At 35.9% G+C, this 18,132-nt stretch overlaps 3 protein-coding genes across 5 annotated transcripts; 1 reads left to right on the top strand and 2 right to left on the bottom strand.

Moving 5' to 3' along the window:
• Positions 1–19: 19 nt before the first annotated feature.
• LOC114879873 (ER membrane protein complex subunit 10) lies at positions 20–1,403 on the bottom strand. The gene is made up of 4 exons (XM_029195229.2): positions 1,021–1,403; positions 687–950; positions 345–611; positions 20–273 (listed from the first exon to the last, which is right to left on the bottom strand). The coding sequence occupies exons 1-4, from the start codon at positions 1,078–1,080 to the stop codon at positions 175–177; spliced, it is 690 nt and encodes a 229-aa protein (XP_029051062.1). The 5' UTR covers positions 1,081–1,403; the 3' UTR covers positions 20–174.
• A 10,608-nt stretch (positions 1,404–12,011) lies between these two features.
• LOC114880216 (protein Tube) lies at positions 12,012–13,483 on the top strand. 3 transcript variants are annotated; one of them, XM_046286911.1, is made up of 5 exons: positions 12,012–12,139; positions 12,207–12,367; positions 12,449–12,618; positions 12,688–12,763; positions 12,794–13,483. In XM_046286911.1, the coding sequence occupies exons 1-5, from the start codon at positions 12,119–12,121 to the stop codon at positions 13,467–13,469; spliced, it is 1,104 nt and encodes a 367-aa protein (XP_046142867.1). In that variant the 5' UTR covers positions 12,012–12,118; the 3' UTR covers positions 13,470–13,483. The 3 variants fall into 3 exon arrangements, with proteins under 3 accessions (XP_046142867.1, XP_029051818.2, XP_046142866.1); XM_029195985.2 differs by having other exon boundaries at positions 12,688–13,483; XM_046286910.1 differs by having other exon boundaries at positions 12,016–12,367; positions 12,688–13,483.
• A 225-nt stretch (positions 13,484–13,708) lies between these two features.
• On the bottom strand, positions 13,709–16,556 carry LOC114880215 (rabenosyn-5). The gene is made up of 7 exons (XM_029195984.2): positions 15,922–16,556; positions 15,656–15,778; positions 15,440–15,580; positions 15,206–15,367; positions 14,778–15,129; positions 14,310–14,706; positions 13,709–14,235 (listed from the first exon to the last, which is right to left on the bottom strand). The coding sequence occupies exons 1-7, from the start codon at positions 16,055–16,057 to the stop codon at positions 14,008–14,010; spliced, it is 1,539 nt and encodes a 512-aa protein (XP_029051817.2). The 5' UTR covers positions 16,058–16,556; the 3' UTR covers positions 13,709–14,007.
• Positions 16,557–18,132: the final 1,576 nt, after the last annotated feature.

Below are 18,132 nucleotides of genomic sequence, written 5' to 3'. Positions count from 1 at the left end.
AATGTAAATGAACGAAGAATTTTACTTAAATCATTGAGTTTATTCAGGAGATGTAATTATGATTGTTACAATTGTTATTATGATATTATGTTATTATATTTTATAAATAAACGATCCGCGCACGAACACTCTTCGAGAAATACCCGCACCCACAGATGTAATGATACGGTCTCCTCACTGTCTCTGGCCACTACCACCTCCTGCTCCTCCGGCTTCAGGATTCGTTGCAGATGACAGAACAACAAAGATTAATGCAGGAACAATGTACATCCACTGAAACAAGCATACGATGATATGTAATTGGAGAATAAAAATATGAATGTTGTTCGAAACAAAGAACTTACGTATCTTGCAAGGAAAGATCTGTTATCTTTAGCTTCTCCTCTTTCTCTTGCTTCTCTTTCGCGCTCAAGTTTCTGAATGTACGTAGCAGTGTCTGGAACTGGACCACCATCAGGATATTTAACAACAACGTTAGTTGTCCACATGTTTGTAAATGGACTCTCTGTACTACATGGGCCAGGCGAGGAAAGGCTTACAACTATTGGTTCGGCTGCACTATCCAGCCAAACTGTTATTACGTCTTCAAGATCAGAACCGAGAAGATAACACTGTAGAAATGAATAGAAATACAGATGTTATTTATAAAATGTAGCAGTTATTAATGATGAAGGAAGTGCAATTACCGCTGGTACAGAAGTTAAAAATGTTATTTCATTTCCAGATGAGGTACGGGCTACTGCTTTGAGTCTATACTTCCCATCATTTTTGGCAAGGTTTTTCAACTCATTTATATGTAAATGCAATAATCCGTTTTGCCCAATAACAGATGCACCACTTCGTACACTAGATATTGTGACATTTCCACGTTCTATGAAAATGGGTTCTGGTTCATCATTGAACGCATGCCATAATCTTAGGTGCAGCCATCCATCATAGTCTAATTCACTCTGAAATTGTGATAAAATTTGTTAATACATGACAAACTACGAATTATTATAAACTTATGGCTGTACTAACCCCCTGAACCACCGATGACACGCTAAGTATCAAACTTATACAGAAGTATATTATGTACATTATTAAAATTATTTATCTTTAACAGGATAGAAACAAAGTCAAATTGATTTCATTTTACAACATTAATCTCTTCTTACAAGCTATTTATTAATACTAAAGCAACGTGTAAGTTTCCGCACTGCGGTATAAACAACTTTAACACTAACAAAGTTGACATTTAGTTTTCATTATTTCCATTCTTATACAGTTATTATTTAGATCTATTCAGTTTTATCTTAAATTTAAAGTATCATCAAATTCTATTCTAAAATATTAGTTGTCAAAGTTGAACAGTTTAGAATGATTTATCAACTTTCTGTAACTTTTTTGTACTTCTGTTGGCATCAGTTGCTATTACCTAATGAGGATTTTATGTCAGTCCTACTAATACTACGACATCTCGCACTTACAACTGAAATAAAACAATTTTGACTCTCTTTAATTCTATTTGTTTTTAAATTAGTGCAAGACCGAATAATTAATAAAATAATTGCTTGATAAACTTGCGTTTTGAAAAGACCGCCATAAATCAAGTATTTTTAAAATTCCATCCCAGCGCCATCTAAGCAAAAACGGCGGAAACTTCTCAACAAGTTACCGATCGATAACACAAGTTTATCAAGCAATTATTTTATTAATTATTAATTTAAAAACAAATAGAATTAAAGAGAGTCAGATTTGTGCCTTTTCAGTTGAAGTTAAATTATGTAATTAATTTATAATTAAGGTGATGCGAGCGTCGAAAACTTTACCGACAGTCCCTAGAGAAATCCCTAAACGCGAGTTTTCAAATTACGTCCTCATTTCTAAACAGAATATAAAAAAATTTGAGGGACGTGTTCAGGAGGTTCTAAAGAATATTTGTCTGGTCCTTATATTATCCAAATTGTCAAAAACTTATAAAATATTGAAATTGCTGTCTGTCAACGGCCAAGAAAATGGCGGATCGGATTCACCTGCATTGATTTATTCGTAATATAAACATTTCTGTGAATCGTATGTCCAAATAGGGACCAGACTGATATTCTTTGGGTCGGATAGAATAAAACGAGTACCCAAGGGATGATGTACAAGTCTCCAGGTAGACGTAATTTGAAAACTACGATTTCGTTGATTGTTCATTCGCGAAAGACGTCAACAAGGTAAAACAGACCAGAAGTTTAGTTTCTCGTTCATTCTGTAGGGCGCAGTTCGTTCGTTTGATTAATAAACAATTGTAAAATTAAAAATAATAATTAAATAATTTTTAATAGAATAATTAAACAAAATTTTGCAATATACCCACGCGAAAATTAAAGAAATAAACAATTTAAATAGATATAACAATCATTTGATTAATAAACAATTGTAAAATTAAAAATAATAATTAAATAATTTTTAATAGAATAATTAAACAAAATTTTGCAATATACCCACGCGAAAATTAAAGAAATAAACAATTTAAATAGATATAACAATCATTTGATCAATCAACAATTGTAAAATTAAAAATAATAATTAAATAATTTTTAATAGAATAATTAAACAAAATTTTGCAATATACCCACACGGAAATATAAAGAAATAAACAATTTAAACAGATTTAACAATAATTTGATTAATAAACAATTGTAAAATATAAAATAATAATTAAACAAATATTAACAAATATCAGATAGAAATAGTTAAATGTAGCCGGCCGCGGAACCGGTGAAGCGAAACGTCACGTTTGATTGCGCGCGCAGCGCCGGTACAAGCGCGACCTAGAGGGAGGTCAAATCTAATCAGTCTTATCGCGACCGCCAGAAGATACGGATCAAGCTGTCAAACATATACCGGTACGGGTTGACACCATGGATATTCGTGCATGGATTTATCAGTGTGTTACCACAAGTGTTATTGTGTGTGCCTATGGTGTTTCCTATAGTGTTTCCCATGTATTTTGGAACATTTATACGGATATATTAGTGCGTTTTATGGCGTGGTCACCCATGTGTTTTAACTTTTTTATACAAGTGCATTAGTGTGGTGTGGTACCCCATGTATCTGCATGTGCTTTATTGTGTTTTATGGTGTGGTTTCCTATGTGCTTTGGCATATATTTACGGATTTATTAGTGGGTTTTATGGAGTGGTACCCTATGTGTTTTGGCATATTTATACGGATTTATTAGTGGGTTTTATGGAGTGGTACCCTATCTGTTTTACTATAATTTTGCAACTATTTTATGGTGTTCTATGGTTTTGATCTTCATGTGTTTTGGGATGTATTTGCATGTGTTTTACCATGTTTTATAGTGTAGTTATTCCAATATAGTTTTGCATGCATATTTTTGAATTATCCTATGTATTAGCATATTAACTACAACAAATTGAGAGAAAACGTATATCGTTCAAGAATCGTGATTTTTATGCTTTCAGATGAGTGCTTTGCCAGTGGGTGTACAGTTTCTTTGACGAGCCAACAGACGAGCTATGGATCAATCTAAAATGCGTGGCGAGTGCAGTGGTGCAAGTCAACGATCGGTGAGTCGCATGCTTTAAAGTTCCTCCGGTTTCTATCATGTCGTAGGACGAATGGTCCGTAGCGACACGGGAATTGGTTGTAATTTTTATTTTTTGAGCGAGCATAGTGACCCACGAATATCACTGTATCATTTTATACAATGATAATCGTGCAAATTGTTTTTTTGTGTATTTTATGCCTTAGCTCAGGATAGGGTTTTCTTGTACATATTTACATATACATATAAATTTCGAGTTTAAAAATGTAGAGAAGTCGGATGACCCTCCGATTTCACAATACACTTTCTTTTTTATATGTACAAGAATTTATTTCGCGATGAGCAGATTTCAATATCAAAGTAATAAGCATGAATACTTTTAATTACTCCAACTACTTACTTTGATAAGGAAATCACTCTTGAAATTGAAACGTTTTTCCGATTTTATTCGTGAAATTGGCATCAGGTTATTATATGGGCTGGCCCCCACAGGGGGGTGGGATTTTCAGATTTATTAGTGTTGCGAAAAATTTACAGCGCGGGGGTAACTATGACAATGCACTGACTAGTATTCGGTGGGAATCCTTTTGGTTTTTAAATTCAATCCAATGTATTATTTATTTAATAAAATTAGTTACAAGGATTCCGCGGCATAAGACCGTGAAACACCATCTCATGGGAGATAAACCCATGCATTACTAGGCCTTTGTAGGCGCAGCTTTAGAATACGGAACATATGAAAATATGTTACCATATTCTAAACTGTAGTCCTTTTGTCTATACTATGGGCGTCCGTCAATCTGACACCGTTGGATGCAACGTGTTGGACGGGCGGGTAGCGCTCTTAGCGAAGGGGTGCATCCTGTCCTGGCGTTACGACGTCCAGGCGGGGTGGGTGGTATGTAGCGTCTGGCGTATGAACTAGGGGGCCTAAGAACCTTCGTTGCCAGCTGATATTAGCAGTGCACCATGTTTTACGTCATAGTTGCCCAATATTGCTTTTTAGTATTTGCTCTTCAAGCATAGTTTAAAGCTCCCCTTTCGTACTTGATATTCATTTTGTCACGTTTACGATTCTCGACCCTAAATACTCATCATGTGCACTTCAGCCTCACGAACTCTATCACATAATCATTTATCCACCTGCATACCTTTGTGTAGTGAAATATTACCCCGTTAGATATTAATGTACCAGTCATGTCTCTAGATCAGGATTTTCTATTTTAATTAGTGTTGCGAAAAATTTCCAACGCGAGAGTAAATATGACTATACACTGACTAGTATTCGGTGGGAATCCTTTTGGTTTTTAAACTCAATCCAATATTTTATTTATTTAATCAAATTAGTTACAAGGATTCCGCGGCATAAGACCGTGAAACACCATCTCATGGGAGACAAACCCATGCATTACTAGGCCTTTGCAGGCGCAGCTTTGGAATATGGAACATATGAAAATATGTTACCATATTCTAAACTGTAGTCCTTTTGTCTATACTATGGGCGTCCGTCAATCTGACACCGTTGGATGCAACGTGTTGGACGGGCGGGTAGCGCTCTTAGCGAAGGGGTGCACCCTGTCCTGGCGTTACGACGTCCAGGCGGGGTGGGTGGTATGTAGCGTCGAGCGCAAGTTCAGGGGGCCTAAGAACCTCCGTTGCCAGCTGATATTAGCAGTGGACGCATGTTTGAGTCATATTTGTTCAATTTTGCTTATCAATATTTGCTCTTCAAGCATAATTTAAAGCTCCCCTTTAGTCATGTTGCTAGATCAGGATTTTCTATTTTAATTAGTGTTGCGAAAAATTTCCAGCGCGAGAGTAACTATGACGATGCACTTACTAGTATTCGGTGGGAATCCTTTTGCTTTTTAAATTCAATGTTTTATTTAATTAATCAAATTAGTTACAAGGATTCCGCGGCATAAGACCGTGAACACCATCTCATGGGAGATAAAACCATGCATTACTAGGCCTTTGCAGGCGCAGATTTAGAATGTGGCGGAGTACCAAATCTTCCATTTGATAAACTGCTGCCTTTTGTCTATACTATGGGCGTCCGTCAATCTGACACCGTTGGATGCAACGTGTTGGACGGGCGGGTAGCGCTCTTAGCGAAGGGGTGCACCCTGTTCTAGGCGGGGTGGGTGGTATGTAGCGTCGAGCGTAAGTTCAGGGGGCCTAAGAACCTCCGTTGCCAGCTGATATTAGAAGTGCACCATTTTTGCGTCATAGTTGCTCTATTTTGCTTTTCAGTATTAGCTCTTCTTTCGTACTTGAAATTCATTCTGTCACGTTCATGGTTCTCGACCCTAAACACTCATCATTCACACTTCAGCCTCACGAACTCTATCACATAATCATTTATCCACCCGCATACCTCAGTATAGTGAAATATTAGCCCGTTAGATTTTCTATTTTAATTAGTGTTGCGAAAAATTTCCAACGCGAGAGTAAATATGACAATGCACTGACTAGTATTCGGTGGGAATCCTTTTGGTTTTTAAACTCAATCCAATATTTTATTTATTTAATCAAATTAGTTACAAGGATTCCGCGGCATAAGACCGTGAAACACCATCTCATGGGAGATAAACCCATGCATTACTAGGCCTTTGCAGGCGCAGCTTTAGAATACGGAACATATGAAAATATGTTACCATATTTTAAACTGTAGTCCTTTTGTCTATACTATGGGCGTCCGTCAATCTGACACCGTTGGATGCAACGTGTTGGACGGGCGGGTAGCGCTCTTAGCGAAGGGGTGCATCCTGTCCTGGCGTTACGACGTCCAGGCGGGGTGGGTGGTATGTAGCGTCGAGCGCAAGTTCAGGGGGCCTAAGAACCTCCGTTGCCAGCTGATATTAGCAGTGCACCATGTTAGTGTCATAGTTGCTCAATTTTGTTTTTCAGTATTTGCTCTTCAAGCATTGTATAAAGTTCCCTTTTCGAACTTGAAATTCATTCTGTCACGTTCATGGTTCTCGACCTCACGAACTCTGTCTCATAACCATTTATCCACCTGCATACCTTTGTGTAGTGAAATATTACCCCGTTAGATATTAATGTACCAGACATGTTTCTAGATTAGGATTTTCTATTTTAATTAGTGTTGCGAAAAATTTCCAACGCGAAAGTAAATATGACTATACACTGACTAGTATTCGGTGGGAATCCTTTTGGTTTTTATGTGATAAAATTAGTTACAAGGATTCCGCGGCATAAGACCGTGAACACCACCTCATGGGAGATAAAACCATGCATTACTAGGCCTTTGCAGGCACAGCCATAGAGTACGGGACATTTAAGTATGTCGCACTCCATACGCTAAGCTGTCTTAAAGTCCTTTTGCCTATACTATTAGCGTCCACCACTCGGACACGTTGGATGCAACGTGTTCGATGGGTGGGTAGCGCTATTAGCGAAGGGGTGCATCCTGCCTTAATGGCCAGGTGCCATTACGGCCAGGTGCCTTAAACAGGCGGGATGGGTGGTATGTAGCGTCTGGCGTATGAACTAGGGGGCCTAAGAACCTTCGTTGCCAGCTGATATTAGCAGTGGACGCATGTGGAGTCATATTTGCTTAATTTTGCTTTTTAATATTTGCTCTTCAAGCATAATTTAAAGCTCCCCTTTAGTCATGTTGCTAGATCAGGATTTTCTATTTTAATTAGTGTTGCGAAAAATAACGCGAGAGTAAATATGACGATGCACTTACGAGTATAGGGTGGGAATCCTTTTGGTTTTTAAACACAATGTTTTATTTAATTAATCAAATTAGTTACAAGGATTCCGCGGCATAAGACCGTGAAACCATCTCATGGGAGATAAAACCATGCATTACTAGGCCTTTGCAGGCGCAGCTTTAGAATGTGGCGCACGACCATATGTTACATATTGTAAACTGCAGCCTTTTGTCTATACTATGGGCGTCCGCCAATCTGACACGTTGGATGCAACGTGTTGGACGGGCGGGTAGCGCTCTTAGCGAAGGGGTGCATCCTATCCTAGGCGGGGTGGGTGGTGGTAGCGTCGAACGCAAGTTCAGGGGGCCTAAGAACCTCCCTTGCCAGCCCTATATTAGAAGTGCACCATGTTAGCGTCATACTTGCTCTATTTTGCTTTTCAGTATTTGCTCTTCAAGCATTGTAGAAAGCTCTTCGTTCATACTTCAACTTCATTCTGTCACGTTCACGATTCTCGACTCTAAACATTCATCATTCACACTTCAGCCTCACGAACTCTATCACATAATCATTTATCCACCCGCATACCCCAGTATAGTGAAATATTAGCCCGTTCGATGTTCACGTACTAGTCATGTTTTTAGATCAGGATTTTCTATTTTAATTAGTGTTGCGAAAAATTTCCAACGCGTGAGTAAATATGACAATGCACTGACTAGTATTCGGTGGGAATCCTTTTGGTTTTTAAACTCAATCCAATATTTTATTTATTTAATCAAATTAGTTACAAGGATTCCGCGGCATAAGACCGTGAAACACCATCTCATGGGAGACAAACCCATGCATTACTAGGCCTTTGCAGGCGCAGCTTTAGAATACGGAACATATGAAAATATGTTACCATATTCTAAACTGTAGTCCTTTTGTCTATACTATGAGCGTCCGTCAATCTGACACCGTTGGATGCAACGTGTTGGACGGGCGGGTAGCGCTCTTAGCGAAGGGGTGCATCCTGTCCTGGCGTTACGACGTCCAGGCGGGGTGGGTGGTATGTAGCGTCGAACGCAAGTTCAGGGGGCCTAAGAACCTCCGTTGCCAGCTGATATTAGCAGTGCACCATGTTTTGTGTCATAGTTGCTCAATTTTCCTTTTCTGTATTTGCTCTTCAAGCTTTATATTTGCAAAGTCGAGTCACTTTTATTAAAATAGTCTAGTTTATTTCCTCGCTATCTTCTCCATTCGCTCTCGTCTTCGACTGACCTCACACCTCGTTACGCGTATCCTTTTACCCCCAATCACTCTGTCTTTCTTTCGCGGTCATCCTCCAAGCTATCCGACTATATACTCCACCCCCCTGGGGGGACCTGCCCATATACTAAATCGAAGCCGTGAAATTTCGCCGATATTCTTACTTTTAATAAAGTGAGAATATCATCTTTAGTTTTTGCTAATTATACGTTTTAGCTTAGGCATTTCAGCACACATGAAGAAAACTGGTAGGTGAAAATACCTTTGGCCTTGTTCATTTTTATGCCCAAAGCTCATTCGGGTACTTAGATGTACTCGCGTGGGTGGAGGGCGGTGAACAAGGTTTAGTTTTAAGTGTAATACATTTTGGCGATTGACAAAAGTAGTGAACTAATAGAGAACCACGATATAAGTTCCACATGTGTGTGTGTGGTTAGGATGTGGGATTTGTATCGTTTATTAACAATCTTAAGTTATTACATTACAAAATACTTATCAAGAATAAATTGAAAAATTTTACATTAGATATTCAATAAAACACGAAAATGGGATGTGTTACTTTAGCGTAATGTTCACTATTATTTGTCAGTTGATTTCAGCAAAAAGGTATGATTTTATTAGAGTGTGAAAGTTGAATTGAACTCGGGTGTCGGAGGCGTCCCGGGACGTTCTCCCTAGGTGTAGGCATTTTTGCACCCGGGTGGTTGTATGAGAACCGTGGAGTGAATTTTTGTGAGAATGATTTTTGCCCTTTTTTAAATATAGCGATAGGCAGGCAGGTAGTTTACTTCTGGTGTGATTGAGTTTAGTTTCTAAGTAGGCAGGGCCAGAGCAAGCTTTCATGTTTCTCTTCGTATTCTCCTCTAATACGTGAGAAGCTTGTATCTGGGGTTGGGAAACCAAAAATCAAGAGAAAAGATGAAAATGCAATTTAATTAATTTATCAATTAATTAATTTAGCATTCTCTCTTGATTTTTTCAAGGCCAAGCCTTATTAGTTTGTAAGTCGTAGTCGTGGTGCTAGACCCGATTACAAAAATGAAGTATTAAAGTGAAAGTGCAGTGAAGTGAAATTAAAAAGTGTTTTGTGCTTGGACATTTGAAAAAATTGTGCAGGTATGCGAGTAGCGATTCAAGGGATCGTTGCTCCTTTACGTGTTACGTTTTTACAAATGTCTGAGCAAACGTAAAATTTTCGCGAGTGATTTTTGTGAGGCTATTGCCGAAGAAAGAAGAGGCTATATGCTGAAGAGCCCCGGCAAAATTTGCCCAGAAGAGGGGAACTACTAATGGCTCTCCATCTTCGGATGGACAGTCATTCTGTCACTATGCTCGCTAATTTGTGTTTTCATTTTTTAGTTTTTTTTTGTATGATCCTTTTGCACATATCGTCGAGAACATATTAAATTCGAAGTTTTACGAGTTCAACAGCCAGCTCGTTGAATGGTCAACTCGCGTTTTTATTTCCCCTATCTCCTTTTTCTTTATTACTTTATTGAAATAAATTATTCTTTTCTTATTAATTTGCCCATCTATTATATTTCATGTTCTCATTTTAAATAGGCTCAATTTATTTAAAACATAGCCTGGGTGAGTTCTCATTTTATTAAATATCTCTGAGATTGTAATGGTAATTATATTTTCTGTTCTCTGCATTTTTCATTTCAATTGTAATCGAAATTATGATGTTAATTATATTTTCTATTTCAGCATTTTATTGTTGAATTGTTATTTTGTTAATTGTTACTGAAATTATGATATTAATTATATTTTCTATTTCAGCATTTTATTGTAGAATTGTTATTTTGTTTGTTTTGGGGGATTTTGTGATTTTAGGGAGGTCACTATTTTATTTCAGGAAATTATTCTCCTCGTGTATATAATAATCATCTTTTCTATTACAGCATTTTGTTGTTCAATTGTTATTTTGTTAATTGTTACTGAAATTATGATATTAATTATATTTTCTATTTCAGCATTTTATTGTTGAATTGTTATTTTGTTAATTGTTACTGAAATTATGATATTAATTATATTTTCTATTTCAGCATTTTATTGTAGAATTGTTATTTTGTTTGTTTTGGGGGGTTTTGTGATTTTAGGGAGGTCACTATTTTATTTCAGGAAATTATTCTCCTCGTGTATATAATAATCATCTTTTCTATTACAGCATTTTGTTGTTCAATTGTTATTTTGTTAATTGTTACTGAAATTATGATGTTAATTATATTTTCTATTTCAGCATTTTATTGTTGAAAGTTTTATGTTGTTTGTTTTGAGGGGTTTTGTGATTTTAGGGAGGTCACTATTTTATTTCAGGAAATTATTCTCCTCGTGTATATAATAATCATCTTTTCTATTACAGCATTTTATTGTTCAATTGTTATTTTGTTAATTGTTACCGAAATTATGATGTTAATTATATTTTTTATTTCAGCATTTTATTGTTAAATTATTATTATTTTCTCAATTCTTTCTGATATTAGGATGTTAATTTTATTTTCTATTTCAAGATTGTATTGTTTAAATTTTTATTTTATGTTGTATGTTTTGAATGGTTTCACGTTCTTATGATTTTAGGGTGGGTCACTAACGTAGCCACCTCCATGTGGTGTGACCTGGTAATTGATATCGTTTTCTAAAGATAACTTTTAGAAAGCGATATCAAGCTAAGAGCTACGATAAAAAGATTTATATATTTTTTAATTGGGAAACAATAGTTTAAATTCAGAAAAGTATTTTCGGGATTGCAATATTACCATATAGAACGTATAACCATAGTAATTTTATAGTTCCTGAAAAAGAAACTTGTATGATTTTTGACTAATTACAAATGACTAATTACCTCCTTCTTTTCGAAGTCGGTTAAAAATAAAATAAAAAGAAAATCACAAAATATGGAATTTAGAAAGAACGAAGTTGTTTGATACGCAATGGTAGAAAGAAATCAACCCTGGCGAAGATATTTCAAGCAGAGACAGATCTCGCTCTTGTCCACAGAACACATAATTTCTGCTTTTCATTTGATAGAAATTCGCTACGTTGACTAACAAATATTTTTCTTAGAACAATTTTCGAGAGGAATTCATTATTGAATGAAAGTAAAAATTTCCATAAATGGAGGGTCTCCAAACCACAGCAACCTCCTCGTGGTGAGAACTGGGCAATCGTTATTATTTGATGACTAATTAAATTAGTCAAAATTTATGCTTTCTTTTCTATTTAATCTCTGTTACATATTTTTCAGGAACTATGCCTTTCAGATTCTGAAGTGTATCACATTGCAACTACAATTTTACGGAACGAAAATTAATAATAATGAATGCATGGTCAGTATTGTTTAATTATGTACTTATACATATAGCTATCGTAGCATACACGTGTTATTTAGGTGTATGCGAAAGATGACGTAGTATAGCATGCCGTTAGTTGATAGGGTTGATAGCATGCGATAATTGAGGTGGCGCTTAAATCAGTTTCTGTTCGGCCTAATTTTCGATGAAACGTTTACTGTTTTACCGACGCGGAATTCGAAGTTCGGCCTCGACGCTCGACGCCATCCCGTCAACTTGCATTATATAGGTTAGACGTTGCGTTAGGTACAGTTAGGTATTTAAAAGGATACATATGCAGTCTTGTTGCAGTGATGAATAAATTTTTATCTGAGGTATTAATTATTATTGGAAACGGAATAATAATTACACAGTATATAAAATAGTAAAAGAATGTCACAGGATACAATCTGTTCGGACACCGAATTGCGGAAATTAAGGGTTCGAGAATTGTGTACGCTTGGACAGATATTAAATCTATCAGATTCATGGAAAAAATTAATGGCAATTGTACCAAAAGATGAAACATCCGATCTTCCAAAATTTACTTCTGAACATTTTAGGTAATTCTATAAAATTATTTAATTAAATAAGTTGAAACAGAATAATGCATTTTTACATCTGTACAACTTACATTCTTATAGTTTAATTGAGCAAGCCGCACAACAACAGAAAAGAAATGCAGCTGAAATATTTTTATCAGAATGGGGAACAATGGGTAAGAAGAGACCAACGTTGGGTACTTTGTTAAATCTTTTGACAAAAGTAGATTTGTTAAGAGCTGCCGATTATATAGCTGAGGATATACTAAAAGGTATAATGAATCAAATTATAACTATTAAGATATTATATTTAACTATTTCCTTTTTTCTTTATTGTATAGTGGAACCTCCAAAACGCCCAACATATGGACCTGCAGCCCCTGTGAATATTTCACATGAAGATATAAAAAGACAATTAGAAGAAGAAGAAGAAGAAGAAGAAGAAGAAGAAGAAGAAGAAGAAGAATTACATGAAATTTGTACATTCCAACTACCTTCTAACAATATTGACAATAAAGACATCAATCCTCGTGCAATGGATAAACAGATGAATAATAGTTCTTTAGAAAGAAATATGCAGTCTACAAAATTAATTTCTATAAAAGAGAAACATAATAAAGAAAATGGAGAAATTGGTCTTCAACAGAAACCGATAGAAGTATCATCGAGTAAAGAGGTTTCTGACTTGATAAAATTCGAGACGGAACAGAGTCTAGAAGCAGTACCATCAGTACTACCTTTAAATATACCTAATGCAAATAATTTACATCCTGGTTTTGGGAACCAAGAAATGTCATCGCGCGAATTACCTATATCTTTACGTGAATTTGAACAGACAGAGCAAGCAAGATTCAATCGGGAAATGCTCTCTAATGAACTTCCAATTTTTGTAAATAATCGTACGAATTTGTCAAATACTAGTTTAACAATAAGTAAAGATGAAACAAGTGAAACATTATACGAAATGACTTCTACTGAATTACCTCAATGTATCATCGAACTTCACAAAAATTCTACAACTAACAAGGATAACACTTCTGGCATAAAAATCAATGAAAACATACAGCAGAATATGTTAAGTTCCCACGAATTACCAGTTGTGGTTTTGGAATATAATAAATAAGCCAGTTAATTGTATTCAAGAGATGTATACTTTATTTTATTTTAAATGGTAAACAACATCTTTAATTATTCATAAATTAGTTTGAAATTATATTTTTCATAAAAAATTGTAAATATCGTTCGAGTAATCGTATATTATACATAAACATACAATTTTATTTAAAATTTAATGAGAATGTGAAAGTATTAATAGCTGCTTAAGTGATAGCAAATCGGATATACATATACATATGTATAATATATTTTTAATTCTGTACATTTAATTTCAATATAAATATTATTTTATAAACCACATACTTTCTTACATTATTATGTACAATAATAATTCAGTAGTATACTTTTTGTGAAATATCACGGCGATGTATATAATTAAATTCATCAATGCAAAGGAACTTTTAAAATATATCACACTGTGCAGTAATACATAAAACAGATGCAACGAAACTTGTGATACAATAGAGAGATTTATTAAGTCTTATTGAAATTGATAAGAAATACAGGATTCTCTAGTAAAAAAAAAATGCAGATATGTTTACGACCTATCCATCGCTATTATTACTTTGTTTCATAGTAAAGTAGGCGCTTTGAAGTTCTTTAAGATTACTCTCCAACGTTGCAACTTCGTCGTATCTGCAATCGGCTCTAGCTTGCTTGATATAAGCTCGAAGATTGCTCATTTGTTCGATTATTGGATCCATAGAAGGAGGCATTATAGGTGTAACATTAGAAGGACCCCAACCTTGCGATTGGTTCAACACCACTGCCGGCTAATGGAAAGATTAATGAATTATTTAAACCGATGTAAGTGAAATATTATTTAGGTAAAAATAAGAACTATTACTTTATCTTGATTGTTATCTTTTACAGGAGGTCGAACCTCGGTATTCCATCCTTCTCTTCTACGTTGTTCTTTCGACCTTTCCCTTTGTTCTTCTTCTAATTGTCTTTCATATGCTATTCTAGCTTCTAATCGTTTCTGACGTTCCTTCTGTAATTCTGCATATTTCTCTGGCGAAGGCAAAGCTTGCACGCTTAGTAATTCTTCCTTTAGAAATATCATTGCGGATACTCTGACCATGTGATGCAGTCGTACTTCTTGTTCCTGTGGAGGACTTTCCACACACTTTGTTCCAAGTACAGAAATTCTTTTGCTAATCAAGTCTATATTTTCTCCTAATTTCGCTATCTTAACTCTTAAAGTTTGAGCATCTTCTAGATTATACGTAGATTCTCCTTCGCTAAAAAAATATAAAATCATATGTAGATGTTACAATGTTAAAAATGTTCATTTTATAATTGAATAACATACCTTAAGGATTCCCACATTTTGTTATACATTTTGACATGTTGAGAAGCCTCTTCCATGTATGATCTCATTTTTTCATAGAACTGACATACAATTGGTTTGTCAAAATGTTTTGCTTTCTGTTTTTCTCGTGCATCAAGCAGATTTGCACAATGTGTACAAATCCTAAAATGCTGTTCAGTACCTGTTGAATCATTAACCAATGATAGTACACTGTTTAAACTACTACTGGACGGTGACCTAGCTAGCTTTGTAAGACCGATACCAGCGCGTACTATCCGTTCTGAAATTGGACGTTCAGAAACAGGAGATACCGCTAAATCATCTTGTACAGATACAGGACTTGTCATTTTTTCTAGAAAGGAATAATGAATTTTATGTATTGAAATTTTCTTCTACATATATTGCTTTTTAATTTCAGAATTACTCACTTGCATCGTGTAAAGATAGAAATATTGTACAACTGTGGCACATAACAGCACCGCATAGTCTACAATGATGTTTCCTTCTTGCAACATGAAAGCTCTTTGCGCAAGTTGGACATAATTTTACATCCTTTTCATCTATCCATGGCACAATGGTACGTTCATGAACTATGGTAAGAATAATAAAGATAAGGGAATAATAATTCGCTTAGATTTAAAAGTAGCCAATTACAATTATACCTTTTCTATCAACTGGATCATTTGGTAAATTATTTAATAATTTATCTAGTCTTATCAAAAGTTTGTTTGTTTCACTAGAATATCGTTCCAGTCTCATGTTTCTTATTTCCTTAAAGTACTTTGTATGTGATTTTATTTCGCCTAAAATTAAGTAATCATGTTCATATGCAAATGCAAGAAAGCTTTGTATGTATTAAACTTGTAACATATGAATACCTATTTCTTGAGGTCCCCAATTAATTTCTGGACTGCGTTGCCTCTTATGCGATATGTTTTCTGCAAATGATTCTGATATTTCATCTTGCTTTAAAATTTTCTTTTTAGCCTTGCCAAAAAGATCTAGAAACATAGAAGTTTGAATTATCTTAATAGGTCAATGCACTCATTAACATAAATACATGAATTACTTTATTTTTTAACATTAATTTTGATACATTGACGAAAATTGTTTTCAAATAATTTGTTACAGGTAAAGCTCACACCTTTAAGCGATTTCAAAATCTCTGGATCATCATTATGAAAATCTTCGAAATGTTTAGTCAATTGATACGGTGCTTTGAAATCTGTCATACATATTGGACAAATGAATCCTTCTAATACTTCTTCGCTGCCAGCCATTGTGAAATGCGATAATTAAAAAAGTTTCACTATCTTTTTATACAATGTTATTTTTATATACGATATCAATCATTTGTTGGCGTCCCTTCGACCATAGACAGACAGCGTGTTTTCTGAGTAGCCATATTGAATCCCATCAGCTGATAGAAATGTCAAACTTTTCTTTGTATTCTACTACATCAAAAGGTTTTTATGTAGTAATCATTAGGTTTATTTCTATGACACACATTACATTATTTTGATAAAAATTGAGTTAATTAATATTCAAGATACAACTTCATATCTTATCTTATCTTATATATATAAAACGCAAAGACGTCCGTCTGTGTCACTTTTCAACTTAAGAATTACTAGGGTTAGAGATACGCTTTATAGGTCGTTAAAAAGGTCTCGCTGAGACTAGCTCAAAACCGTTGCATTTGTGCATCAAAGTGGTCGGAGTGAAAAGTTACGGAGGTTTCAATTTTTCTATAAAAAGTTTGTGGGTCGCACATTTTAGCTTCGGGGCCCCCAACGCCCCAAGATGAAATTTTGGCAGCGCGCAGAGTTACAGGGGTCCCTGAAACCCCGGATGCCATAATGTCGGTATGCAGAAAAAGTCAACGCGGTCCCTAATACTCCAATATGATATCAGATCGGTGTGTTTAGCTCCTCCTGTGGCTCGGGGGGTTTAGAATACGGCTACGGTATCCCCTGCCTGTCGTAAGAGGCGACTAAAAGGGGTCACACAAACACATACACACACGTGCACACGTACGCACACACATACACCGATTCAAGCGATAAAGATGAGCAGACTTTAAAAGTATGGAAAGAGTGCGAGATTTAAAAGTATGGACAAGTATAAGTCCTCACGTGGACCACCCTCCTAAGTCATTTATCATTTTATCCCTCTTCATGGGCCTCGGCTCAACCTTCCCAGTTATTTATTATTTTTTTGTCTTTAAGCGCCTCCCAAGGCCCAACCCTTTATCACTGCATCCCTTACATGTCTGCATCCTTAACATCCCTGTATCCCTTATATCACTACATTCCCTATATTCCTGCATCTCGTATATGCCGGCATTCCTTATACCGATGTATACCTTATGCCGATGGCATCCCTTACATCTCTGTACCCTTTATATCTCTGTATCCCTTACACTCCTGAATTCTCCCTGCATCTCTTGTATCCTATCAACCCTTATTATAAATATATTATAAATAATATACATATGGCCACTGGTTCCAGTAAAGGTAAGTAAAGGTAAGTAAAGGTAAATAAAGGTAAGTAAAGTCTCGTGAAAAATAATTTTAAATTTAAATTTTTGTAAAATTTAGTTCCTTTTTTCCCGCCAGAGGGCGCTGATTCGAGGTCGAAATTTTAGTTCGCATTTTTGCCGCTAGAGGGCCAAAATTGTAGCATGATTTAGTTCCTTTTTTCGCCACCAGATGGCGCTGATTCGACGTCGAGAATTTAGTTCGCATTTTTGCCGCTAGAGGGCCAAAATTGTAGCATGATTTAGTTCCTTTTTCCGCCACCAGATGGCGCTGATTCGACGTCGAAATTTTAGTTCGCATTTTTGCCGCTAGAGGGCCAAAATTGTAGCATGATTTAGTTCCTTTTTCCGCCACCAGATGGCGCTGATTCGACGTCGAGAATTTAGTTCGCATTTTTGCCGCTAGAGGGCCAAAATTTCTGCGAGCTTTAGTTCCTTTTTCCGCCGCCAGAGGGCGCTGATTCGACGTCGAAAGCGTGATTTCCGGGATGTAAAAGTGTTAAAGGGATGTAAGGGACCGCAGAATGTACGGAATAGAGTGATATGTGGGAAGCAGGGCTGTAAGGGAAGCAGGGTTGTAGGAGAAACAGACATTTAGGGGATGGAGAGATGTAAAGGATTGAAGGGCGTAAGGGACGGCAAGGTGTAAAGAATACAGGGATGTAAGGCATATGGAGATGTGAGGGACGCAGGGATGTAAGGGATGGGGGAATATGAGGGATGAAAGGATGTAAGGGATGGAGAGATGTCTAGGATGAAAAGTTGTTAGGAGTGTGGGGAATGCAGGGAATAAGGAATGGAAGGATTTAAGGAAAG

Source organism: Osmia bicornis, chromosome 8, assembly GCF_907164935.1.
Source record: "Osmia bicornis bicornis chromosome 8, iOsmBic2.1, whole genome shotgun sequence".
Taxonomy (NCBI): Eukaryota; Metazoa; Arthropoda; class Insecta; order Hymenoptera; family Megachilidae; genus Osmia; species Osmia bicornis.
Note: the sequence above shows the minus strand (reverse complement) of the source record. Positions and strands in the feature narration are given on the sequence as shown.